The 22554-nt window shown below is 43.7% G+C and overlaps 1 protein-coding gene across 1 annotated transcript in view; it reads right to left on the bottom strand.

Moving 5' to 3' along the window:
* Positions 1-951: 951 nt before the first annotated feature.
* Positions 952-22554, bottom strand: part of suclg1 (succinate-CoA ligase GDP/ADP-forming subunit alph) — a 90405-nt gene continuing 68802 nt past the window's right edge. Inside the window, exons 8-9 of the mRNA XM_067981933.1 lie at positions 19203-19391; positions 952-1177 (exon numbers count right to left, since the gene is read on the bottom strand). Of these exons, the coding sequence (XP_067838034.1) occupies positions 1151-1177; positions 19203-19391 (216 nt within the window). The 3' untranslated portion in view covers positions 952-1150. The remainder of the gene's footprint in view (positions 1178-19202; positions 19392-22554) is intronic.

Here is a 22554-nt window from a genome sequence, read left to right as displayed (position 1 = left end):
AACCTTAATCTGCATCTAAAGCTTAAAAGATAGCCAGTAGGCTCTTCAATGGCTTTTATCTGGTTATGGAAATTGAGCCGTACAGCTCAGAAAGGTGCCAATTGTGATCACCGACCTGTGCTGCAATAGCAAATCTCAGCAGTCAGCAGCGGTAAGCCAGTGACTACGGATCTCAGAGCCCAAGGATGGGGAGGGGAAAAAAAAAAAATAAGCTCGGGGTTCCCCACTCACTATTACCATCCAGCATTCCCAACTGAAAGTGCACGAGACATTAAGCTAGGACAGGACTGGACTCAGCTGTGATACCCCACTGATGCTTACTCTCCATAATCACATACGAAGAATAGCCACTTGAGTCATGTACTGAATGGTGACGAGATTCCATGGAACTCTACCCCAGTAAGGTTTTAACTTACTTCTGATAATGGGTGTTGGGGGGGGGGGGGGGGGGGGGGAAGAGAGGAGGAGGGGGGAGAGGAGGAGGGGAGAGGAGGAGGAGGGAGGGTGGGGAGGGAGTGCAGTTAAGAAAATTGGCAGAAAAGAGGGGAATAAAAGTGTATCTAACTGAGGGCCAGCTGCTTACCGAGGGGGGAGGATAGGTTTCTGTCAAACTGCTTCTTATTCACCATGATTTCCACCAGTTTTACAGGATACTGTTCAATAGATGGCAGGGTCGAACTTTGATCTTGTGGTAACAACAAAGGGGAATAGGTTTGTGGAATAAATTATCAGGGAGGTGATTGAAGTAGAGGGTACCAACAGTCGATAGCAAATATATGCAATTCTGGAACGAAGGGAACGACTGAGATAGTGAGAAGCTGGTTTAGGGGCTGATGTGTGATCGAGCAGTGGGACCGTTCGGGTTCATTACCTATTCCTGTTCCTAAAAACACTGATTTTTTTTTCTTCAAATCAACTAAATTCTATGGCAACAAAAGATAAACGCGCAAGTTAATTTTTAAAAGTTATTTATTTTCTGTGTGAGAGCTTCATCTAGTGTACAGATTCCGACAAAATAGACAAACATATGTATATGGCTCTGTTCTGTTTTAATATAGATTCAGTCATTTCATCCAGACGACTGAATGATAAGATGGACGATTGTGCGAGAAGCTTCTGCTTTTTTTCCCAAGCCTTTTCTGTGGATGATTTACAGCAGCTTCCTTTTCTCAAACTCCTGTAAAAGAAAAAAAATGCAGAGTGGCTCAGTCTCGTTTATCAAAACTAGATTCAAATTCCGAACTCCCTTTGTTTTTAAAAGGAGCATTTTAAATTCCATTAAAATTACAGCAATAGTGTTCTGTACACCTCTTCATTCTGTAGTGCATTAAAAACCACAATAAAAGAATTCTGATTGGCCACAAGATAATTACAGTTAAAGGAGGCCAGTCAGCCAATCTCAGTTCATCCAACCAGAGTAATCCCAAAGTCCTCCCACTGCAACATCCAATTGGTTGTGAAATGATTCCAAGGTTTTTGCCTCCACTACTCTATCCATTCCATGTATTCATAGTATCAAAGTATCATAGTAGCACAGGAAGAGGCCATTTGGCCCATCGTGCCTGTGCCGGCTCTTTGAAAGACTATCCAATTAGTCCCATTCCCCTGTAAATATTTTCCCTTCAAGTATTTATCCAATTCCCTTTTAAAAGTTACTATTGAATCTGCTTCCGCCACCCTTTCAAGCAGTGCAATCCAGATCATCACAACTCGCTGCGTTAAAAAAATGTTTCCTCACGTCTCCTCTGGTTCTTTTGCCAATCACCTTAAATCTATGTCCTCTGGTTAATGACCCTTATGCCATTGGAAACAGTTTCTCCTTATTCACTCTATCAAAACTCTTCATGAACTTGAACACCTCTATCAAATCTCCCCTTTACCTTCTCTGTTCCAAGGGGAACAACTCCAGCTTCTCCAGTCTATCCACATAACTGAAGTCACTCATCCCTCGTACTATTCTAGTAAATCTCTTGTGATGCCCAGAATTGAACACAATACTCCAGCTGAGGCCTAACCAGTGTTTTTTTTTTAAAGGTTTAGCTTTACTTCCTTGCTTTTGTACTCTATGCCTCTATTAATAAAGCCCAGGATCCCATATGCTTTTTAACAGCTTTCTCAACTTGTCCTGCCACCTTCAAAGCTTTATGTATGTGCACCCCCAGGTTTCTCTGTTCCTGCACCCCCTTTAAAATTTACCATTTAGTTTATATTGCCTCGCCTCATTCTTCTTACCTTGAATAGTGTGTGAAGGAAACCTTCCTGATCAGTCCTAAATGTGCCCTTTATTAATTTGAATCTGTGGCCCCTTTTCTTATTGAATTTGGGCTGAAAAGATTAATATTTAACTCATTGTGCCACCCAGTCTCTCTAATTACTATTTTCCCCCAATCAAAAATGATTCCTCTTTTTAATGCAACAATTCAAAAACAGATGTGCAATTCCATTCTGTTGTTAAAATTTTGAAGTATGAGCAGGATGAACAGAATATGGCAGCACATTTCTTAACCCCGCCTCTCCATTCCGTCTGCAACCTGACCCTGCAATGCTGGCCTCTTGCACATCCCCGATTTCCTTCGTTCCACCATTACCGGCCGTGCCTTCAGCTGCCGAGGCCCTAACCGCTGGAATTCCCTCCCAGACCTCTCCGCCTCTCTACCCCTCTCTCCTTAAAAACCTACCTCTTTGACCAACCTTCTGGTCACCTGTCGTAATATCTCCTTATGTGGCTTGGTGTCAAATTTTGTTTGATAACGCTCCTGTGAAATGCCTTGGGACGTTTTACTAGGTTAAAGGCGCCATATAAATGCAAGTTGTTGTTGACCCAGTTTGGCTGACCATCCATAACAATGACAGGCACAACGGGCTTGTTTCCAGGGTTGCTCTGGCTGATTTAGAGGAAGGCAGACCCGGCTTGGTCACAAGTTCATTACATTAACAGAAAATTAAAATAGGGGGAGGGTATGATTTTATATATATATAAAATCAATCAATTAAAAACATACACGTACTTCTCCAATACAGGACATTCATCAAAGCAATGAGACAGAATGCCAAGGAATACATTAAGCCTTACAGTTGAGTATATGCTGCTCAGCAGGTTGGCAATGATAGAACACAATTCCAAGCAACTCGGCATGACGCACTCTCAGCATTGGTTGAGCTGCTGCAGGAAGATGCTGAGAAGGCCGGGCATTTCCCCACACGGTGGGTGAGAAACAGGCAGGCAAGTGTAACTGAGCCGCTGGATGTATCACAACAGCAGGCCCTTCAGCAGAATGCTTGCTTGCTCTATCTTTTAGCCAAAGGCAAGTGGAGAAGGGAAACCCAAAGGCAGATCAAATTATAATACAAGGCTGGAAGGCTGAGTATAAATAAAAGATTATGTAAATATTGAGATACAATATTTATTCTAGCTTTTGGAAAACAATGGTTGAAAATATTACTCATGTTATAGGCTGGTGTTAATTCCAGAGGTGATATTTTTTTTTAAGTTGATGTACAAACACACAATGGGCGATGAAAGAGTGAAACATTTTACTAAGTACTCACTTCTTAATGCAAACTTTAAACCAATTAATGGAAGGGATCAGGAGGTTCCCTTGTCTGTTGTAAACTGGCTAATCTTAGTCAGAGCAATTGCCATGAAAATGTTTTAAATACTCGAAATACCACAACCCGGGTTCTTTAGAGATACTGACTGACCTGCTGTGCACTTCCAGCATTTTCTGTTTTTATTTTAGATTTCCAGCAACTTGCGGTTTTTCCTTTTTAATCTACAACTGGCATGTGTTCCTGGTGTGTGTGTGTGTGTGTGTGTGAGAGAGAGCGAGAGAGCGAGAGAGCGAGAGAGCGAGAGAGAGAGCGAGTGAGTGAGTGTGAGTGAGAGTGAGTGAGAGAGAGAGAGCGCGAGAGCGAGAGCGAAGGGCGTGTGGGAAGAGAGAAGTTGGACAGCGTCCCTGCTCCTGATCGCTATCCGTCAACCTTTCCTGGGAAGTGCTCGTGCGTGGATGCTGAGTGGGGATTGGACTGAACTGGGTTGTGATGCTCCACGGTCGAATGGCTTGCTGACAAATGAACAACAGGCACTTGGGTGAGGCAGTGAAAGGTGCCGTGTCAGCAACTGTGGAACTGATCCTTAGCTCTTAAGCACTTTGCTTGTAGCTGTTACCAAAACATTATTGTTCAGAAATAACTGTACTCTCTCTCCCACACACATAATACAACTAGCTTCCGAGAACTGAAAAATACTACTGCAGTAAATTTAATTTGGAAGACTTTTATCAAACTAATTAAACCCTCTTTCAATAAAAATATTTTCCCATCTTTAACCTGGTTTCCCTGCAATCAGTTTAATTGTAGAATTTAAAATAAATATATAAATGTTATATATAGATAAATAGATAGATAGATAGATAGATATTTACAAAGCAATTTATTGCTGCCTACCTTTGGTCATTAATAAATTCTAGTCCATTCACTGAAATATTTTCCTGTCCTTCATCCTGATGCAGTGGCACATTCTCTTTTGACTCTTATGCTCTCAGGCAAGATAGAAAAAGAAACTATCTTGGAGAGCAAGTCAGTACAGAACTCTATTATTCAACGTACTATGCTGAATGCCTAAAGACTTTTTTATTGCAATTTTTGGTATATTATCTGCAAAAGGGGCGAACTTGATTTCTTTATCGTGCCTTCTCTCCTACCCCTTTCAACCTTGGTGGTGCCCTGCACTGCGGGTCTGGATTTCTCAATATATAAAAACCGAGAATTCATTGCCCCTTGCCCATTCTGCTTTTTTCTTCCTTTTCTGCTAGCTTTTTTTCCATGCTTTATTTTGTCATTAATTGGAACATTCTGCCATACTATGTCCATGATATATAAAAAAACACATAATTGTAGCCTCTCTCCCGAACAGAAATACAGCGTTGAAAAGAACTCCCCTTATAAACTGCATCTACATCGTCCAGAAAACACATTATATTATAATAAGCAATATCCTGTGAGCTGAGAGTTCTGTTCACTGAACTAAGGCTGGAAATGGAACTCAGCAGAAGTGCAGTTTGGCTGACAAATTCAAGGCGAGATTTTTAAAAAGTCGTCAGCCTTAGCTAGCGGTAGCAGCCTCCGATTCAGAAGGTCATAGGTTCATAACTCATTCCACAGACTCAAACACATAATCTAGACTGACACTCCGGTGCAGTACTGAGGGAGTGCTGCACTGTCGGCGGTGCTGTCTTCCGGATGAAATGTTAAACCGAGGCCCCGACTGCCCTCTCAGATGGACGTAAAATATCCCGTGGCATTATTTTGAAAAAGAGCTGGGGTGTTCTCCCCAGTGTTCTGGCCAATATTTATCCCTCAACCAACATCACTAAAACAGATGATCTGGTCATCATCACATTGCTGTTTGTGGGACCTTGCTGTGAGCAAATTGGCTGCTGCGTTTCCCTACATTACACCAGTGACTACACTTCAAAAATACTTAACTGGCTGTAATGTGCTTTGGGACTTTGAGGTTGTGAAAGGCGCTATATAAATACAAGTCCTTTACATTCCTTTCAAAAATGTGGAGAAGCAGTGCAGGAATAAAATGGTCTGTTTATTACCAAATGGTGACACACGCCCATTTCTATTTCTAAGCAATTCAGGAGTCAGAGAAATAGAAGTCCACATTGGAAAAGACAACTGTACAGGACAATGGTGTTTGTAGCTGCAGCTAGCCATCGTTGTTGTGCCTACAATTGACCCACGGAAGCAGGAATCGGGTAGCAATTTTATCAGGGTCCATGCTTATCTTAACCTTGTGAGTCCAAAACACAGTTGCCCTTCGTCATAACCATACAAGGCAAAGAAACTCGGATAAACTGTGCTTTGCTGCCACTCAGTGGCATTTATAAGCATTCACACATTAGTACCATCATTTCCACAAACAGGCCTGCCCTGGGAAACCCATCGTTTCAGCCTGTTCTTGTCCCATGGAACTTATTTTCTCCTATCTTGACTCTTTTTTCTCCCCTTGTCCAATCTACATCCGCGACTCTTTGAGGATATAATGTATAGGGTGGATAAAGGGGAACCAGTGGACGTAGTGTATTTGGACTTCCAGAAGGCATTCGACAAGGTGCCACATAAAAGATTATTGCTCAAGATAAAGAATCACTGGATTGGGGGTAATATTCTGGCATGGGTGGAGGATTGGTTATCTAACAGGAAGCAGAGAGTTGGGATAAATGGTACATTCTCGGACTGGCAACCTGTAGCCAGTGGTGTTCCGCAGGGGTCGGTGCTGGGTCCCCAACTCTTTACAATCTATATTAACGATTTGGAGGAGGGGACCGAGTGTAACATATCAAAGTTTGCAGATGATACAAAGATGGGAGGGAAAGTAGAGAGTGAGGAGGACATAAAAAACCTACAAGGGGATATAGACAGGCTGGGTGAGTGGGCGGAGATTTGGCAGATGCAATACAATATTAGAAAATGTGAGGTTATGCACTTTGGCAGGAAAAATCGGAGAGCAAGTTATTATCTTAATGGCGAGAAACTGGAAAGTACTGCAGTACAAAGGGATCTGGGGGTTCTAGTGCAAGAAAATCAAAAGGTTAGTTTGCAGGTGCAGCAGGTGATCAAGAAGGCCAACGGAATGTTGGCTTTTATTGCTAGGGGGATAGAATATAAAAACAGGGAGGTATTGCTGCAGTTATATAAGTGGACGTAGTGTATTTGGACTTCCAGAAGGCATTCGACAAGGTGCCACATAAAAGATTATTGCTCAAGATAAAGAATCACTGGATTGGGGGTAATATTCTGGCATGGGTGGAGGATTGGTTATCTAACAGGAAGCAGAGAGTTGGGATAAATGGTACATTCTCGGACTGGCAACCTGTAGCCAGTGGTGTTCCGCAGGGGTCGGTGCTGGGTCCCCAACTCTTTACAATCTATATTAACGATTTGGAGGAGGGGACCGAGTGTAACATATCAAAGTTTGCAGATGATACAAAGAATACTGCATACAGTTTTGGTCTCCATACTTAAGAAAAGACATACTTGCTCTTGAGGCAGTACAAAGAAGGTTCACTCGGTTAATCCCGGGGATGAGGGGGCGGACATATGAGGAGAGGTTGAGTAGATTGGGACTCTACTCATTGGAGTTCAGAAGAATGAGAGGCGATCTTATTGAAACATATAAGATTGTGAAGGGGCTTGATCGGGTGGATGCAGTAAGGATGTTCCCAAGGATGGGTGAAACTAGAACTAGGGGGCATAATCTTAGAATAAGGGGCTGCTCTTTCAAAACTGAGATGAGGAGAAACTTCTTCACTCAGAGGGTGGTAGGTCTGTGGAATTTGCTGCCCCAGGAAGCTGTGGAAGCTACATCATTAAATAAATTTAAAACAGAAATAGACAGTTTCCTAGAAGCAAAGGGAATTAGGGGTTACGGGGAGCGGGCAGGAAATTGGACATGAATTTAGATTTGAGGTTAGGACCAGATCAGCCATGATCTTAATGAATGGCGGAGCAGGCTCGAGGGGCCGATTGGCCTACTCCTGCTCCTATTTCTTATGTTCTTATGACTCTTCTGACGTCCTCCGCCACTTTAACAGTTTCCAATTCGCTGGCCCTAACCGTCTCCTTTTTACCATGGACATCCAGTCCCTCTATACCTCCATCCCCCATCAGGACGGCCTGCGGGCCCTCCGCTTCTTCCTTGAATGGAGGCCCAACCAGTCCCCATCCACCACCACCCTCCTCCACCTGGTTGAACTTGTTCTTATGTTGAACAACTTCTCCTTTGACTCCACTCACTTCCTCCAAATAAAAGATGTCACTATGCCTGCCTTTTTATGGGCTACGTAGAACATTCCTTGTCCCAGTCCTACTCAGGTCCCCTCCCTCACCTCTTTTTCCAGTACATTGATAACTGTATCGGTGCAGTTTCCTGCTCTCGCCCCGAACTGGAAAATTTCATCAACTTTGCTTCCAATTTGCACCTTTCCCTCACCTTCACATGGTCCATCTCGACTCTTCCCTTCTCGACTTCTCTATCTCCATCTCTGGAGATAGGCTGTCAACCGATATCTATTATAAGCCCACCGACTCCCACAGCTACCTTGATTACACTTCCTCCCCTCCCGCTCGCTCTGTAAGGACTCTATTCCCCTTCTCCCAGTTTCTCTTTCTCTCAGCTGTACCACCTTCCGCACTGGTGTTCATATGTCTCCAATATGTCCTCCTATTCTAACCGAGGATTTCCCTCCACTGTAATTGACAGTGTCCGTCCTATTTCCCGCTCACTTCTGCTCTCACCCCTTCCCCTTCCCTCCCAGAACCATGATAGGTTCCTCCTTGTCCTCACCTTCCACCCCACCAGCCTCCACATTCAACCATAGAACCATAGAAAAGATACAGCACAGAAGGGGGCCATTCGGCCCATCGCGCCGGCTCGAAGAACAACCAGGTGCCCATTCTAATCCCACCTTCCAGCACCCAGTCCGTACCCTGCAACTCACAGCACTTTAGGTGCAGGGCCAGGTACTTTTTAAAAAAGAGTTGAGGGTCCCTGCCTCTTTCAGCAATTTGGCCAGTGAATTCCATACACCCACCACCCTCTGGGTAATAAAGTTTTTCCTCATGTCCCCTCAAATCCTTCCGTCAAACAGCTTAAATCCATGTCCTCTAGTTCTTGAACTCTCCGCTAGGGGAAACAGGTACTTCCTGTCTACTCTATCTGGGCCCCTCATAATTTTGTACACCTCAATCAAGTCACCCCCTCAGCCTCCTCTGCTCCAAGGAAAACAACCCCAGCCTATCCAATCTCTCCTCGTAGCTGCAATTTTCAAGCCCTGGCAACATTCTTGTAAATCTTCTCTGCACTCTCTCCACAGCAATTACGTCCTTCCTGTAATGTGGTGACCAGAACTGCACACAATACTCCAGCTGTGGCCTTACCAGCGTTTTATACAGTTCCATCATTACATCCCTGCTTTTGTATTCTATACCTCGGCTAATAACGAAGGCACACAGAATGCTCTGCTTCACAACCTTATCTACCTGTACTGCCACCTTCAGGGACCTGTGCACATGCACGCCAAGGTCTCTCATTTCCTCTACCCCTCTCAATATATTCCCGTTTTTCTGTGTATTCCCTTTTACTGTTTGCCCTCCCCAAGTGCATTACCTCACACTTCTCCAGGTTGAACTCCATTTGCCACTTTTCCACCCACTCCACCAACCCATTGATATCTTCTTGGAGTCTACAACTATCCTCTTCACTATCAACTACATGGCTAATTTTTGTGTCGTCTGCAAATTTCATAGAATCATAGAAGTTACAACATGGAAACAGGCCCTTCGGCCCAACATGTCCATGTCGCCCAGTTTATACCACTAAGCTAGTCCCAATTGCCTGCACTTGGCCCATATCCCTCGATACCCATCTTCCCCATGTAACTGTCCAAATGCTTTTTAAAAGACAAAATTGTACCCGCCTCTACTACTGCCTCTGGCAGCTCGTTCCAGACACTCACCACCCTTTGAGTGAAAAAATTGCCCCTCTGGATCCTTTTGTATCTCTCCCCTCTCACCTTAAATCTGTGCCCCCTCGTTATAGACTCCCCTACCTTTGGGAAAAGATTTTGACTATCGACCTTATCTATGCCCCTCATTATTTTATAGACTTCTATAAGATCACCCCTTAACCTCCTACTCTCCAGGGAATAAAGTCCCAGTCTGTCTAACCTCTCCCTGTAAGTCAAACCATCAAGTCCCGGTAGCATCCTAGTAAATCTTTTCTGCACTCTTTCTAGTTTAATAATATCCTTTCTATAATAGGGTGACCAGAACTGTACACAGTACTCCAAGTGTGGCCTCACCAATGCCCTGTACAACTTCAACAAGACATCCCAACTCCTGCATTCAATGTTCTGACCAATGAAACCAAGCATGCTGAATGCCTTCTTCACCACCCTATCCACCTGTGACTCCACTTTCAAGGAGCTATGAATCTGTACTCCTAGATCTCTTTGTTCTATAACTCTCCCCAACGCCCTACCATTAACGGAGTAGGTCCTGGCCCGATTCGATCTACCAAAATGCATCACCTCACATTTATCTAAATTAAACTCCATCTGCCATTCATCGGCCCACTGGCCCAATTTATCAAGATCCCGTTGCAATCCTAGATAACCTTCTTCACTGTCCACAATGCCACCAATCTTGGTGTCATCTGCAAACTTACTAACCATGCCTCCTAAATTCTCATCCAAATCATTAATATAAATAACAAATAACAGCGGACCCAGCACCGATCCCTGAGGCACACCGCTGGACACAGGCATCCAGTTTGAAAAACAACCCTCGAAAACCACCCTCTGTCTTCTGTCGTCAAGCCAATTTTGTATCCAATTGGCTACCTCACCTTGGATCCCATGAGATTTAACCTTATGTAACAACCTACCATGCGGTACCTTGTCAAATGCTTTGCTGAAGTCCATGTAGACCACGTCTACTGCACAGCCCTCATCTATCTTCTTGGTTACCCCTTCAAAAAACTCAATCAAATTCGTGAGACATGATTTTCCTCTCACAAAACCATGCTGACTGTTCCTAATTAGTCCCTGCCTCTCCAAATGCCTGTAGATTCTGTCCCTCAGAACACCCTCTAACAACTTACCCACTACAGATGTCAGGCTCACTGGTCTGTAGTTCCCAGGCTTTTCCCTACCGCCCTTCTTAAACAATGGAACAACATTTGCTACCCTCCAATCTTCAGGCACCTCACCTGTAGCGGTGGATGATTCAAATATCTCTGCTAGGGGACCCGCAATTTCCTCCCTTACCTCCCATAACGTCCTGGGATACATTTCATCAGGTCCCGGAGATTTATCTACCTTGATGCGCGTTAAGACTTCCAGCACCTCCCTCTCTGTAATATGTACACTCCTCAAGACATCACTATTTATTTCCCCAAGTTCCTTAACATCCATGCCTTTCTCAACCGTAAATACCGATGTGAAATATTCATTCAGGATCTCACCCATCTCTTGTGGTTCCGCACTTAGATGACCTTGTTGATCCTTAAGAGGCCCTACTCTCTCCCTAGTTACCCTTTTGCCCTTTATGTATTTGTAGAAGCTCTTTGGATTCACCTTTGCCTGATCTGCCAAAGCAATCTCATATCCCCTTTTTGCCCTCCTGATTTCTCTCTTAACTCTACTCCGGCAATCTCTATACTCTTCAAGGGATCCACTTGATCCCAGCTGCCTATGCATGTCATATGCCTCCTTCTTATTTTTGACTAGTGCCTCAATCTCCCGAGTCATCCAAGGTTCCCTACTTCTACCAGCCTTGCCCTTCACTTTATAAGGAATGTGCTTACACTGAACCCTGGTTAACACACTTTTGAAAGCCTCCCACTTACCAGACGTCCCTTTGCCTGCCAACAGACTCTCCCAATCAACTTCTGAAAGTTCCTGTCTAATACCATCAAAATTGGCCTTTCCCCAATTTAGAATTTTAACTTTTGGGCCAGACCTATCCTTCTCCATAGCTATCTTAAAACTAATGGAATTATGATCACTGGTCCCAAAGTGATCCCTCACTAACACTTCTGTCACCTGCCCTTCCTTATTTCCCAAGAGGAGGTCAAGTTTTGCCCCCTCTCTAGTCGGGCCATCCACATACTGAATGAGAAATTCCTCCTGAATACACTCAACAAATTTCTCTCCATCCAAGCCCCTAATGCTATGGCTGTCCCAGCCAATCATGCCCCCTACATTCAAGTCCAAATTATTATTATACACCACAAACAGCAAAGGGACCCAACACTGAGCCCTGTGGCACACCACTGGAAACGGATTTCCATTTGCAAGGAAATCCATCGACTTTTACCCTTTGTTTCCTGTTACTGAGCCAATTTTGGATCCAATTCGCCACATTTCCCTGTATCCCATGGGCTTTTACCTTTCTGACCAGTCTGCCACGTGGGACCTGGTCAAATGCCTTACTAAAATCCATGTAGACATCATCCACTGTACTGCCCTCATCAATCCTCCTTGTCACTTCCTCAAAGAATTTAAATCAGATTTGTAAGGCATGACCTTCCCTGAACAAATCCATGCTGACTATCCCTGATTAAACCATGCCTTTCCAAATGACAGTTTATCCTATCTCTCAGTATTGATTCTAATAGTTTGCCCACCACTGAGGTAAGTCTGATTGGCCTATAATTGTTCGGCCTTTCCCTCGTACCCTTTTTAAACAATGGTATTACGTTTGCAGTCTTCCAGTCCTCCAGTACCTCCCCTGTATCTAGTGAGGATTGGAAAATGATCCTCAGAGCATCCGCTATTTCCTCCCTGGCTTCCTTCAATAGCCTAGGAAACAATCCATCCGGCCCTGGTGACTTATCAACTTTCAAGGATTCCAGTCCCTCTAGTACTTCCTCTCTTGCTATGTTTGCCTTATCCAATATTTCACACCTCTCCTCTTTACTACGTCCGGATCATCCCTTTCCTTTGTGAATGCGGAGATCAAATATTCATTTAAAACCCTACCCACATCCTCTGCTTCTATGCACAAGTTACCCTTATCATCCCTGACGGGTCCCACTTTTTCCTCAGCTATCCTCTTGTTCTTAATGTACTGATAAAACATCTTTGGGTTTTCTTTAATCTTACGAGCTAATATTTTTTCATGGCCTCTCTTTGCTTTCCTTATTTCCATCATCTCTGTACTTTCTATACTCCTCTAGGCTTTCTGCAGTATTTAATTTTCTGTGACAGTCATAAGCTTTCTTTTTCTGCTTTATCTTGCCCCGTATACTTCTAGACAACCAGGGGGCTCGAGGTTTGGCAGTGCCACCCTTTTTCTTTGAGGGGACGTGTCTGCATTGTACCCGTAGAATTTCACTTTTTAGTGCCTCCCACTGGCTTGCCACTGATTTCTCCTCAAGTAGTTGTGTCCAGTCCACTTCCACCAAATCACCTTAGTTCTGTAAAATTTGCCTTCCCCCAATTTAAAACATTTACTCCTGATTTAACTCTGTCCTTTTCCATAATACTGCTAAAACTAACTGAATTGTGGTCACTATCCCCAATATGGTCACCCACTGTCACTTCACCCACTTGCCCATCTTCATTTCCCAGGACTAAATCTAGAATTGCATCCCCTCTTGTTGGGCTTGTCACATACTGGCTAAAAAAGTTCTCCTGGACACTGATCAAGAATTTTGCGCCCTCTGTGCCGCTCACACTGTTTGAATCCCAGTTGATGTTAGGGTAGTTGAAGTCCCCTACTATTATTGCCCTCTTATTTTTGCACTCAGAAATTTGCCTACATTTTTGTTCGTCTATCTCCCTTTCGCTATTTGGGGGTCTATAGTACACTCCTAGTAGTGTGACTTTTTTATTTCTTAGCTCAACCCAAATGGCCTCGATTAATGATCCATTTAGCATATCATCCCTTCTCACAACTGTAATTGATTCTTTAACCAATAATGCTACCCCTCCTCCTTTTTTATCACTCACTCTATCCTGCCTAAAAACTCTATATCCAGGGATATTGAGCTGCCAATTATCCCCCTCTTTAAGCCAGGTTTCCATTATAGCAATGATATCATGCAGCCATGTGTCTATCTGTGCCCTTAGCTCATCTGGTTTGTTTGTAATACTCCTTGCATTGAAGTATATACCCTTTAACCCTGTCAAATTCCTGTGCTGAACACTATTTAACCTTTGCTTCTTTTGCCTTTCTGAGTCGCTATCCACGTCACTAACTGCTTTTCCATTTCCCGTTTCCTGGTCTGAATTTGTCCTATCTGTACCTGCCCTTTGGTCCCCCTCCCCCTGCCATACTAGTTTAAACCCTCCCCAACAGAACTAGCAAATGCCCCCGCGATCTCTGCCATCTCCGCCACCTCCAGCGCGATGCTATCACCAAACACATCTTCCCCTCCCCTTTTAGCATTCCGAAGGGACCGCTCCCTCCATGACATCCTGGTCCACTCTTCCATCCTCCCCACGGCACCTTCCTGTGTAAGCACAGGAGTTGCAACACTTGCCCCTTCACCTCCTCCCTTCCCACCGTCCAGGGCCCCAAACACTCCTTCCAGGTGAATTCTTTCAATTTAGTATACTGTATTCGCTGCTCACAATGCGGTCTCCTCTACATTAGGAACACCAAATGCAGATTGGGTGATCATTTTGCCGAACACCTCCACTCTGTCCGCAAGCGTGACCCTGACCTGCCAGTCGCTTGCTATTTTAATTCCCCTTCCCACTCCAGCTCTGACCTCTCTGTCCTCAGCCTCTTACACTGTTCCAATGAAGCTCAATGTAAGCTCGAGGAACACCACCTCATCTTTCGTTTAGGCACTTTACAACCTTCCGGACTCAACAATGATTTCAATAACTTCAGACCATAACCACTGCTCCCATTTTTTCGGTCAGCTAGCGCTGGTAATGGTTCTGCTGCTGCCATTTACAGCTACCCCGATCAATCTTTTGTTTCTTAACCTGTCCCATTACCACCTTCCTTGCCTTGCACCATCATCCCTTTTGTCATTTAATCACTCGTGCCCTCTACCCTATCACACACCTTCCCTTTTGTTCTTTCCTCTCCTCCCTCCCTCCACTTTCCCTGGCTCTGTAGTTGCTCAAAAATTTTAACTCTTAGCATCTTCCAGTTCTGATGAAGGGACTTCGACTTGAAACGTTAACTCTGTTTCTTTCTCCACAGATGCTGCCTCACTTGCTGCGCTTCTCCAGCATTTTCTGTTTTAATTTCAGATTTCCAGCATCCACAGAATTTTGCTTTTACCATCATTATCAGGGCTACTTATTTACAGTGACTGAACAAGTTAAAACTCTGTTTTCTGATCACACAGACCAAAAAGATCCCAGGTACAATTCTATGCCGAGTTAGCTGATCTCGACCAGGGCGGCACATGGGGTGTTATAATTGGCCACAGCTTCCCTGGGAGTTGGGTTAAAACATCAGCCCACACCTACTGAAAATGGGCAAGTGCGGGCACCAAGTGAGCATGGCATCGGGCTCGTTGTAACGTTCTCCACGACTGGATAAGCCAGCCAACACTCCCCATCAAGGCTCACAGTGAAGAGTGGCCATTTTGGGCGAGGCACCGGAAGGCAGTTGGCACCTATGGAGCCATACCTTCGTAAGGGAGTTCAGGATAGGTTGGCAGCAAAGAATAAAAGGGGAAAATAAAAGAGGGAAAATAACTCAAAAGATGAAACAGCAATACTGGGATCTGATGCACTGCAGAGCACCATAAAGGCAGGTGGTTGTCAATTTTGGCCAACTAGACACTTGAAGCTTGTGCTTTGCTTTTAAATTAACACTAATTTTCCACAAGAAATTATTAAAAAGGAACCTGCCCCCTCCCAAAACTAAAGCACCTCAATTTTTGGGTTGCACTGAGTATTCACTAAAGTTATTGCAGGTCTAACACCATATATGTTAAAAGTACTTTATGCTGTGCCTTCAGGATTATACGATGAATTGGCTTCCATGTTATCAGGCTGTGGGGAAATTCTTCCGGAATGTTCCAACTCACTCTTGCAGGTCTTGTTTTTTAAAAAATGCATTCTCAGGATATGAGCGTCGCTGGCAAGGCCAGCATTTATTGCCCATCCCCAGCAGCCTTCATACAGCCGAGTGGCTTACTTGGCCACTTCAGAGGGCAATTAAGAGTCCACCATATTGGTGTGCGACTGGAGGCACGTTGGCCAGATCAGGCAACGGCATGATTCCTTCCCTAAAGGATATTAGTGAAGCAGCTGGGGTTTTATAACAATGCAACAAGCTTTATGGTTACTTTTACTGATACCAGCTTTTTATTTATAGAGTTTTTAAAAAAAAAACTGAATTCAAATTCTCAAACTGGTGGGATTTGAACTGACATTCTCTGGATTATTTGACCAGGCCTGTGGATTACCGTACCCACAGCCTCTGACTGGGTTTATTGAGGAAAGCCAGTCTGAAGAGTCAAAGTTTATGGAAAAATTTTCGTACAGCATTGAATGCAGGAAGACGACAAACACAATTCTGTATAAATGCAGCAACTGCATAATCTATACGCTGCTATCCTTAAAGATGTTCATTTTAAAATATACAACATACCGATTTAAAAACCGATGTTGGATTGTGAAGAAAAAGAAAGACTTGCATTTATATAACTCCTTCCACGACCTCGGGATGTCCTAAAGACACCTTTGAAGTGTGTTGTAATGTAGGAAACGCGGCAGCCAATTTGCGCACAGCAAGGTCCCACAAACTGCAATGTGATGATGACCAGATCACTAAAACTGTTGGTTGAGGGATAAATATTGGCCAGAACACTGGGGAGAACTCCCCAGCTCTTCTTCAAAATAATGCAACAGGATCTTTTACGTCCACCTGAGAGGGCAAGCAGGGCCTCGGTTTAATGTCTCATCCGAAAGACGGCACCTCCAACAGTGCAGCACACCCTAGTACTGCACTGCAGTGTGAACTTAGATTTTGTGCTCCAGTCTCGAGTGGGACTTGAACCCACAACCTTCCGACTCAGAGGCGAGAGCATTACCCACTGAGCTACGGCTGACACCTGGAGAAGGAGCAGAATACGCATGTGTACCACATGCAGAAGCCACAAAAGTGTTAACAAAATGGCTATTTCACTAATTGCGTGCATCAAATACGAGGACAGATTTTTTTTACATAAGTAGCAAATCTGAACCTCTGAGGTGGTCACAGTCTGAAAATAAAAACACATAACTAGAGGTTAGTGGCCTTTTCCAATGCTAAAATTTCTTGTGTTCTTAGGTTTTAATGAGATCTGCGGCTCAGTTACAGGATACGAGGGCCGAGGCTCACAGCTTTAACTCCCCACAAGTCAAGGTCACAGAGGTTTGTGCTTTATAGTGCAAGAGGGGAAGAGGATTTAAACAATGTGCATCACTCTTCCATCTTCAAACTTTTTCGAACCTATTTATTGCGATTGCGATTGCATTTCAAGTCAAGCCAAGCATGTGAGTTTAAGTGTTCAAACCATTCAATAACTGAGTGAAGGACATTGTGCAAGTACAATTGTACATGGCCTACATCTTCTAACTGCCCACAGCAGCAATGGGGAAGTCGTCACGAAGGCCCAATTTATAGTCATTTGCAGCACACCTGATCCTCCCACATCTGAAGCAATTGAGTTTTACCCACAAATGGTGTAGAAGGTCGGGGGACGGGGCCTTAACTGATGGATCAGTCACTAAATAGTAACTGGCTATGTTTGAAGCTTGTTCATGGGTTCCTTAGAGGAACTGTCCAGACCTGGTGCCTTAAGCTAAGATGGTGGATCTTTAAACAAGAGTAGATGTGGCACGTCTTGCATCTTAAGGAGCAGACCTGTTGCCTGATGTCAGGACGGGTAATATTGGACAAGAGCGGCAGGCAGGCCAGGTTGGTTAGACGCACAATACCCGTTATTATATGCGTGGTTTCATTCAGCTGAGTGTCTACTAGTCCTGTGTGAGAAGAGCTGAGCCAATATCTTGCTTAGGTGGCAGGAACTGCTGGTAGGTTACTCAACTATGGGAAGGTACAGTTAAGCCCAATCTACACACACTTCAGGATTTACTGGGTCATGATCAGGAGCCTGAACCCTGGTTGATCTTGGCCCAAGGCCAGTTGTAGTGCCCCTACTGCAGCTAAGTCAGTACAGACTGGGAACTGAACTCCAAGGCTTCCTTGGTTGGAGAATGCTCGAGGGCTCCATGCATTTCTTGAATTCCAATTTATAATACACATTAAAAACTCAGGGGGAGAAAAGCAGCTTTACAAACTGAAAAGACATGCAGTTTGAAAGGCGGTGGACTCTGAGGGTCAGAAAAATAGTATCGATACCATTTCCCCTGAAATGACATTCCTTAAAATTACCAAACAATGCAGCAGCAAATATGCAAAATTTTGCACCCTGAATACCTCACTTTAATTTTGCTTTTAAATCAGCAGCTGTATTATTCTTTGTTAAATCAACATCGGTCTTCATTTGAATAATCTCAGGGAACTCCATTTATATTTGCGTCTTGGATCAGTGCAGCAGAGTAATGTGTCAAACTGCCTGACAGCGCGGATCACAGAGCACGGTATGCCAGGCTGCCTTCCAGAGTGAAGCAGCAGCCTGGAGTGCAAAGCGACACGCAGAGCACATTCACGTGCAGAGCTGTCCTGAGAGAACAAGAAACATGCCAACGAGAGTGACACAACAGAGAGAGAGGCCACGCTGTGTAAAAGGCATGCTGTGGCTAGGCAAGATGGGCAACAGCTGGATAAGAAAAGCAAAGCAGTGAGACGAGCACATCAGGCAGGCACTATGTTTAGGAGAGTCAAAGGACAACGAGTCTCTGAATTGTTTTTTTGTTAAATTGACTCTTTTAAAAAATAATTAGAGCAGTTTCATGAAATAAATTAAAGCCAGAATACAGACAGTACCAGAAGGCATGGTCCTATTTTCAATACTTCTATGTGGGCTCCACTGTGCTTTGTTTTTAATGAAAGCAGCTAAAGAATAGCAGAAATGAGAATTCTGCATATCTTCTGTTGCACATTAAAGAGGGGGTGGAGGACACTACGTATTTTCTGGAAAGCCAGCACCAGTATGGAGAGCCTTGGCGTACATTTGAGCACTAAAATCTGCGTTCAAATGGCAGGAAACATGCTGAGGCTTGGTCAGCTCAATGGAGAATTGTGTAAATACAATGAATGGATATTCTCCAAATACAAGGCTTAACTCAACAGGTATCCATGAGGGCACCTGTGAATTTGAATAAGCAGAAATATTTCCTCTCAGAGAATATATATATGTACTTCCTGTGGGAAGAGAACTTGCCCCCTCCACTCCCCCAGAGTAACGCATCGTTTTAACTCATGACAATGTGGTGAATACGGCAGAACATCACAGTCAGATAAACGAAAATCAGTGCTGAGGTCTGGATCAAGAACAATTAAATTAATTTCAATTAGGACGTTGTGTGAGATAGCAAAAGATTGATAAGACGAAGACAGATGTACTTTGAGTGGGGTGGAAGAGGAGAGGGAGATGTTCACACCATGACCTGAATTCATACTGAGGATCTTACAGATGTTAAAACACAAGCAGTGTTCAAAGTCTTGCACTCTCTGTAAACTCTAGAATTGAAACTAATATTTACCTTCTGTATGGTGCTACCCAGCTTGGCAGGAGACATACTGATTACCACACCAGCGTGCTGAAGGGCAGCAATCTTTTCCTTGGCTCCACCTTTACCTCCAGCGATGATGGCACCAGCGTGCCCCATTCTCCGGCCTGGTGGTGCAGTAAGACCAGCAATGAACGACACCACTGGCTTAGCATTGGGCCCCTGCAAGAATAAGTAACATAATGATCATTAAACACTGACAAACAGATGGTTTAAAAAAAATTACTTTCTTCTGCTTGTTAAAGTAAATTATGACCAAATTAGAGATTTTAATAAATATATTTTGCAGTCACAGCATGAACCCTCATAGGGTAATCACTGGAAGTTAACAAATGCCAGTTATTCTTTTACTATTACTCTACAACGTACGTAAAACCCCAAGAAGTGCAATAAAGGAGGAGATCTATGAGGTAGGGTGAGCCAAGGCCATGAAAGGATGCAAGAACACGGATGAGAATTTTGCAATGGCCACTGGGAGGCACTGGAGCTTTGAGAGGAGGGGCAATGGGAACGTGAGACAGTGTGTAGGGGAGCTCAGTGGCTGCGGTGTTTTGAATGAGTTGTAACTTGTTTGGGGGGGGGGTTTGGGCAGAGGGACACAGTCAAGTCTCATCATTTGTGAAGTTGAGCCTCTAGGTGATGATGGCATGGACTAGGGTTTTGGTGGCCAAAGGAGAAGGAGGCAAGAGCAGAGGCAGGCAATATTGAAGAGGATGGGAGGGAAACTCAGCTCGGGGTGGTGAGAGGTTGGAGCAGTACAGCAAGGCTCTTCACCTCTTAACTCAGCTTTTGGTGGCAGCAGGGGAGTTTGATGGCATGAAAGTCAAAATCATACAGGTGCTGGTGAGGGAACTCCTACTCTCCTCAATAATGCAAGTTTACAAGTAATGAGCAATCACATTACGGGTCCTTAAAGGAGGTACTTTCCATCTAAAATTTAATGCCCCCTTCTCAGAAGGAAAGAGGAAGGTCGGGTTATACCTTATCTCTTGTATCATGTGCACCAGAAAGAAACTCTTGTGCTGTAAACAGTTAAAACTTACAGCATGTTCTAGTGTTTCTTTCCCCTTTTAACAGGAGCATGACTAATTCCCAAGTGAAACAGTAAAAATACACTGTGAAGTATAGCCAATTTTAGTATGAACAAAAGAGAGTGAAGGTCACAGATTAGCAACCCCCCCCCCACCACACACACACACACTCTGTCAGAGAAGGTTATTAAATGTTCCAAAAAGTAGGTTATATGTAAAGGAAAAGCACAGAGGGCACTGTTGATTTATTGCCAATTCACTAACAATAAAGAATATCGCTCATTTATATTCATTATTGTGTATCCACTTCCAGTCTTTACCAACACATATTGGCATTTGCTCTTTCGATCTCCCACCAGACAACAAGACACTGGTCTTGACTGAATCTGTGAAGAAACCCCAAAAATATGCACAGAGTCTAGCAGGGGAGGGAAATCTCAGTCACTAGAGTCATAGCTGTACCTAAACTGTACTTCAATATCCTCTGGCAATTAGGAACAGGTGTCCAGACTCTAGTTGCTAGCCTCTTAAGATGTTCAGGTCTTAAAAAAAAAACTATGACCATTACAAAACTTGGTAACCCTATGTACACAGAAATCATTAGGAAATTTCAACAAACCTACTAAGAACAAAATTCCCCTGATGAGCACGTCAAACCTGAACCTCCTTTAGAGCATCCCTAACATGCACCACCGCTGTGTTGACAATGCCTTAAACTAATCTTCTTGAGCCCTGCAACAGCTGTCAGGCAGAAAAGGAAAGCAAAATCTTGTTCCTTTGGACTATATTCAAATTCAAGTCTATAGAGAGAAACAGCAGTAGCCGAGATTAATGTTACAGTCAGAGCTACCATCTGGCCCTCGTGCCAACAACGATTTTTAGTGTAATCAGCATCAAACCTTCGCCACCCACTGCACAGCACTTCTGTGCACAGAATACTTCAAGAAAAAAAAAAGAGAAGCAGGCACCAGTAATGTCCCTGTCAAAGCACAGTTTGGGATGGAGAATGAAAAAAAAGCCAGCTAAAATTCAAATTGAAATAGCAGTCCTTCTGTCCCTCTCCAGAATACAAATTACTTAATACAAGAAAATCTGCATGAAATAAGATTTTTGTAAAATCGCACCACAAATGCAGGACTTGAATCTGGTCAATACAGAAAGAACATTGATTTGTGAGCGTCCCTAATGCCTCAGTTAGTATAAGCTGGTGGGTAGATGAGCCACACAGACCAGGGAGGTCCCAGGTTCAATACCCAGTTTATGCTGACTTATCCGACCTCATTTGGATGGTGGCACAGGTTTGACAATTGGACTCATTATCTCTGGGTAAGAAATAAAATCAGCCTGCATTCCCACCTTTAATAGTTGTCCAATAATCCTGCTGGGTAAGGGCAGGATCTGGCTGAGCTGCAATTCTCTTCCTCTCCCTGTGGTTAAACACTCTCCCACTGTCTATGTTCACACATGAATAATGGGTACTTGAGCAAGGCACCGAAGGGAAACCACCTGTGAAACTGTACCCTGGCAAGTCACAACAACAGCAACAATGGAGGGAATATAAGGAAACTACAAAGGTATGAGGCGCAAGTTGGCTGTGGTTGATTGGGGAACTACATTAAAAGGTATGACGGTAGACTGGCAGTGGCTAGCATTTAAAGAATTAATACATAATTTGCAACAAATATATATTCCTTTAAGGCACAAAAACCTAACAGGAAAAGTGGTCCAACTGTGGCTAACAAGAGAAATTAAAGATAGTATTAATTCAAAAGAAGAGGCATAAAAAGTTGCCAAAAAAAGCAGTGAAGCCTGAGGATTGGGAGCATTTTAGAATTCAGCAAAGGAGGACCAAGAAATTGATAAAGAAAGGGAAAACAGAATGAGAGTAAACTAGCGAGAAACATAAAAACGGACTGTAAAAGCGTCAAAAGGTACGTAAAAAGGAAAAGACCGGCGAAGGCAAATGTGGGTCCCTTACAGACAGAGGTGGGAGAATTTCTAATGGGGAATAAGGAAATGGCAGAGAAATTAAACAAATACTTTGTGTCTGTCTTCACGGAAGAAAACACAAAAAAACGCCCAGAAATACTAGAGAACCAAGGTCTGGCGAGAATGAGGAACTGAAAGAAATTAGTATTAGTAAAAAAATACTAGAGAAATTAATGGAACTGAAAGCCGATAAATCCCAAGGACCTGATGATCTACATCCCAGGGTTTTGGAAGAGGTGGCTATAGAGATAGTTGATGCATTGCTTGTTATAATCCAAAATTCGATAGATTCAGGAATGGTTCCT

The sequence above is a fragment of the Heptranchias perlo genome, chromosome 1 (assembly GCF_035084215.1).
Source record: "Heptranchias perlo isolate sHepPer1 chromosome 1, sHepPer1.hap1, whole genome shotgun sequence".
NCBI lineage: Eukaryota > Metazoa > Chordata > Chondrichthyes > Hexanchiformes > Hexanchidae > Heptranchias > Heptranchias perlo.
The sequence above is the reverse complement of the archived record's forward strand: the minus strand, read 5'-3'. Positions and strand labels throughout refer to the sequence as shown.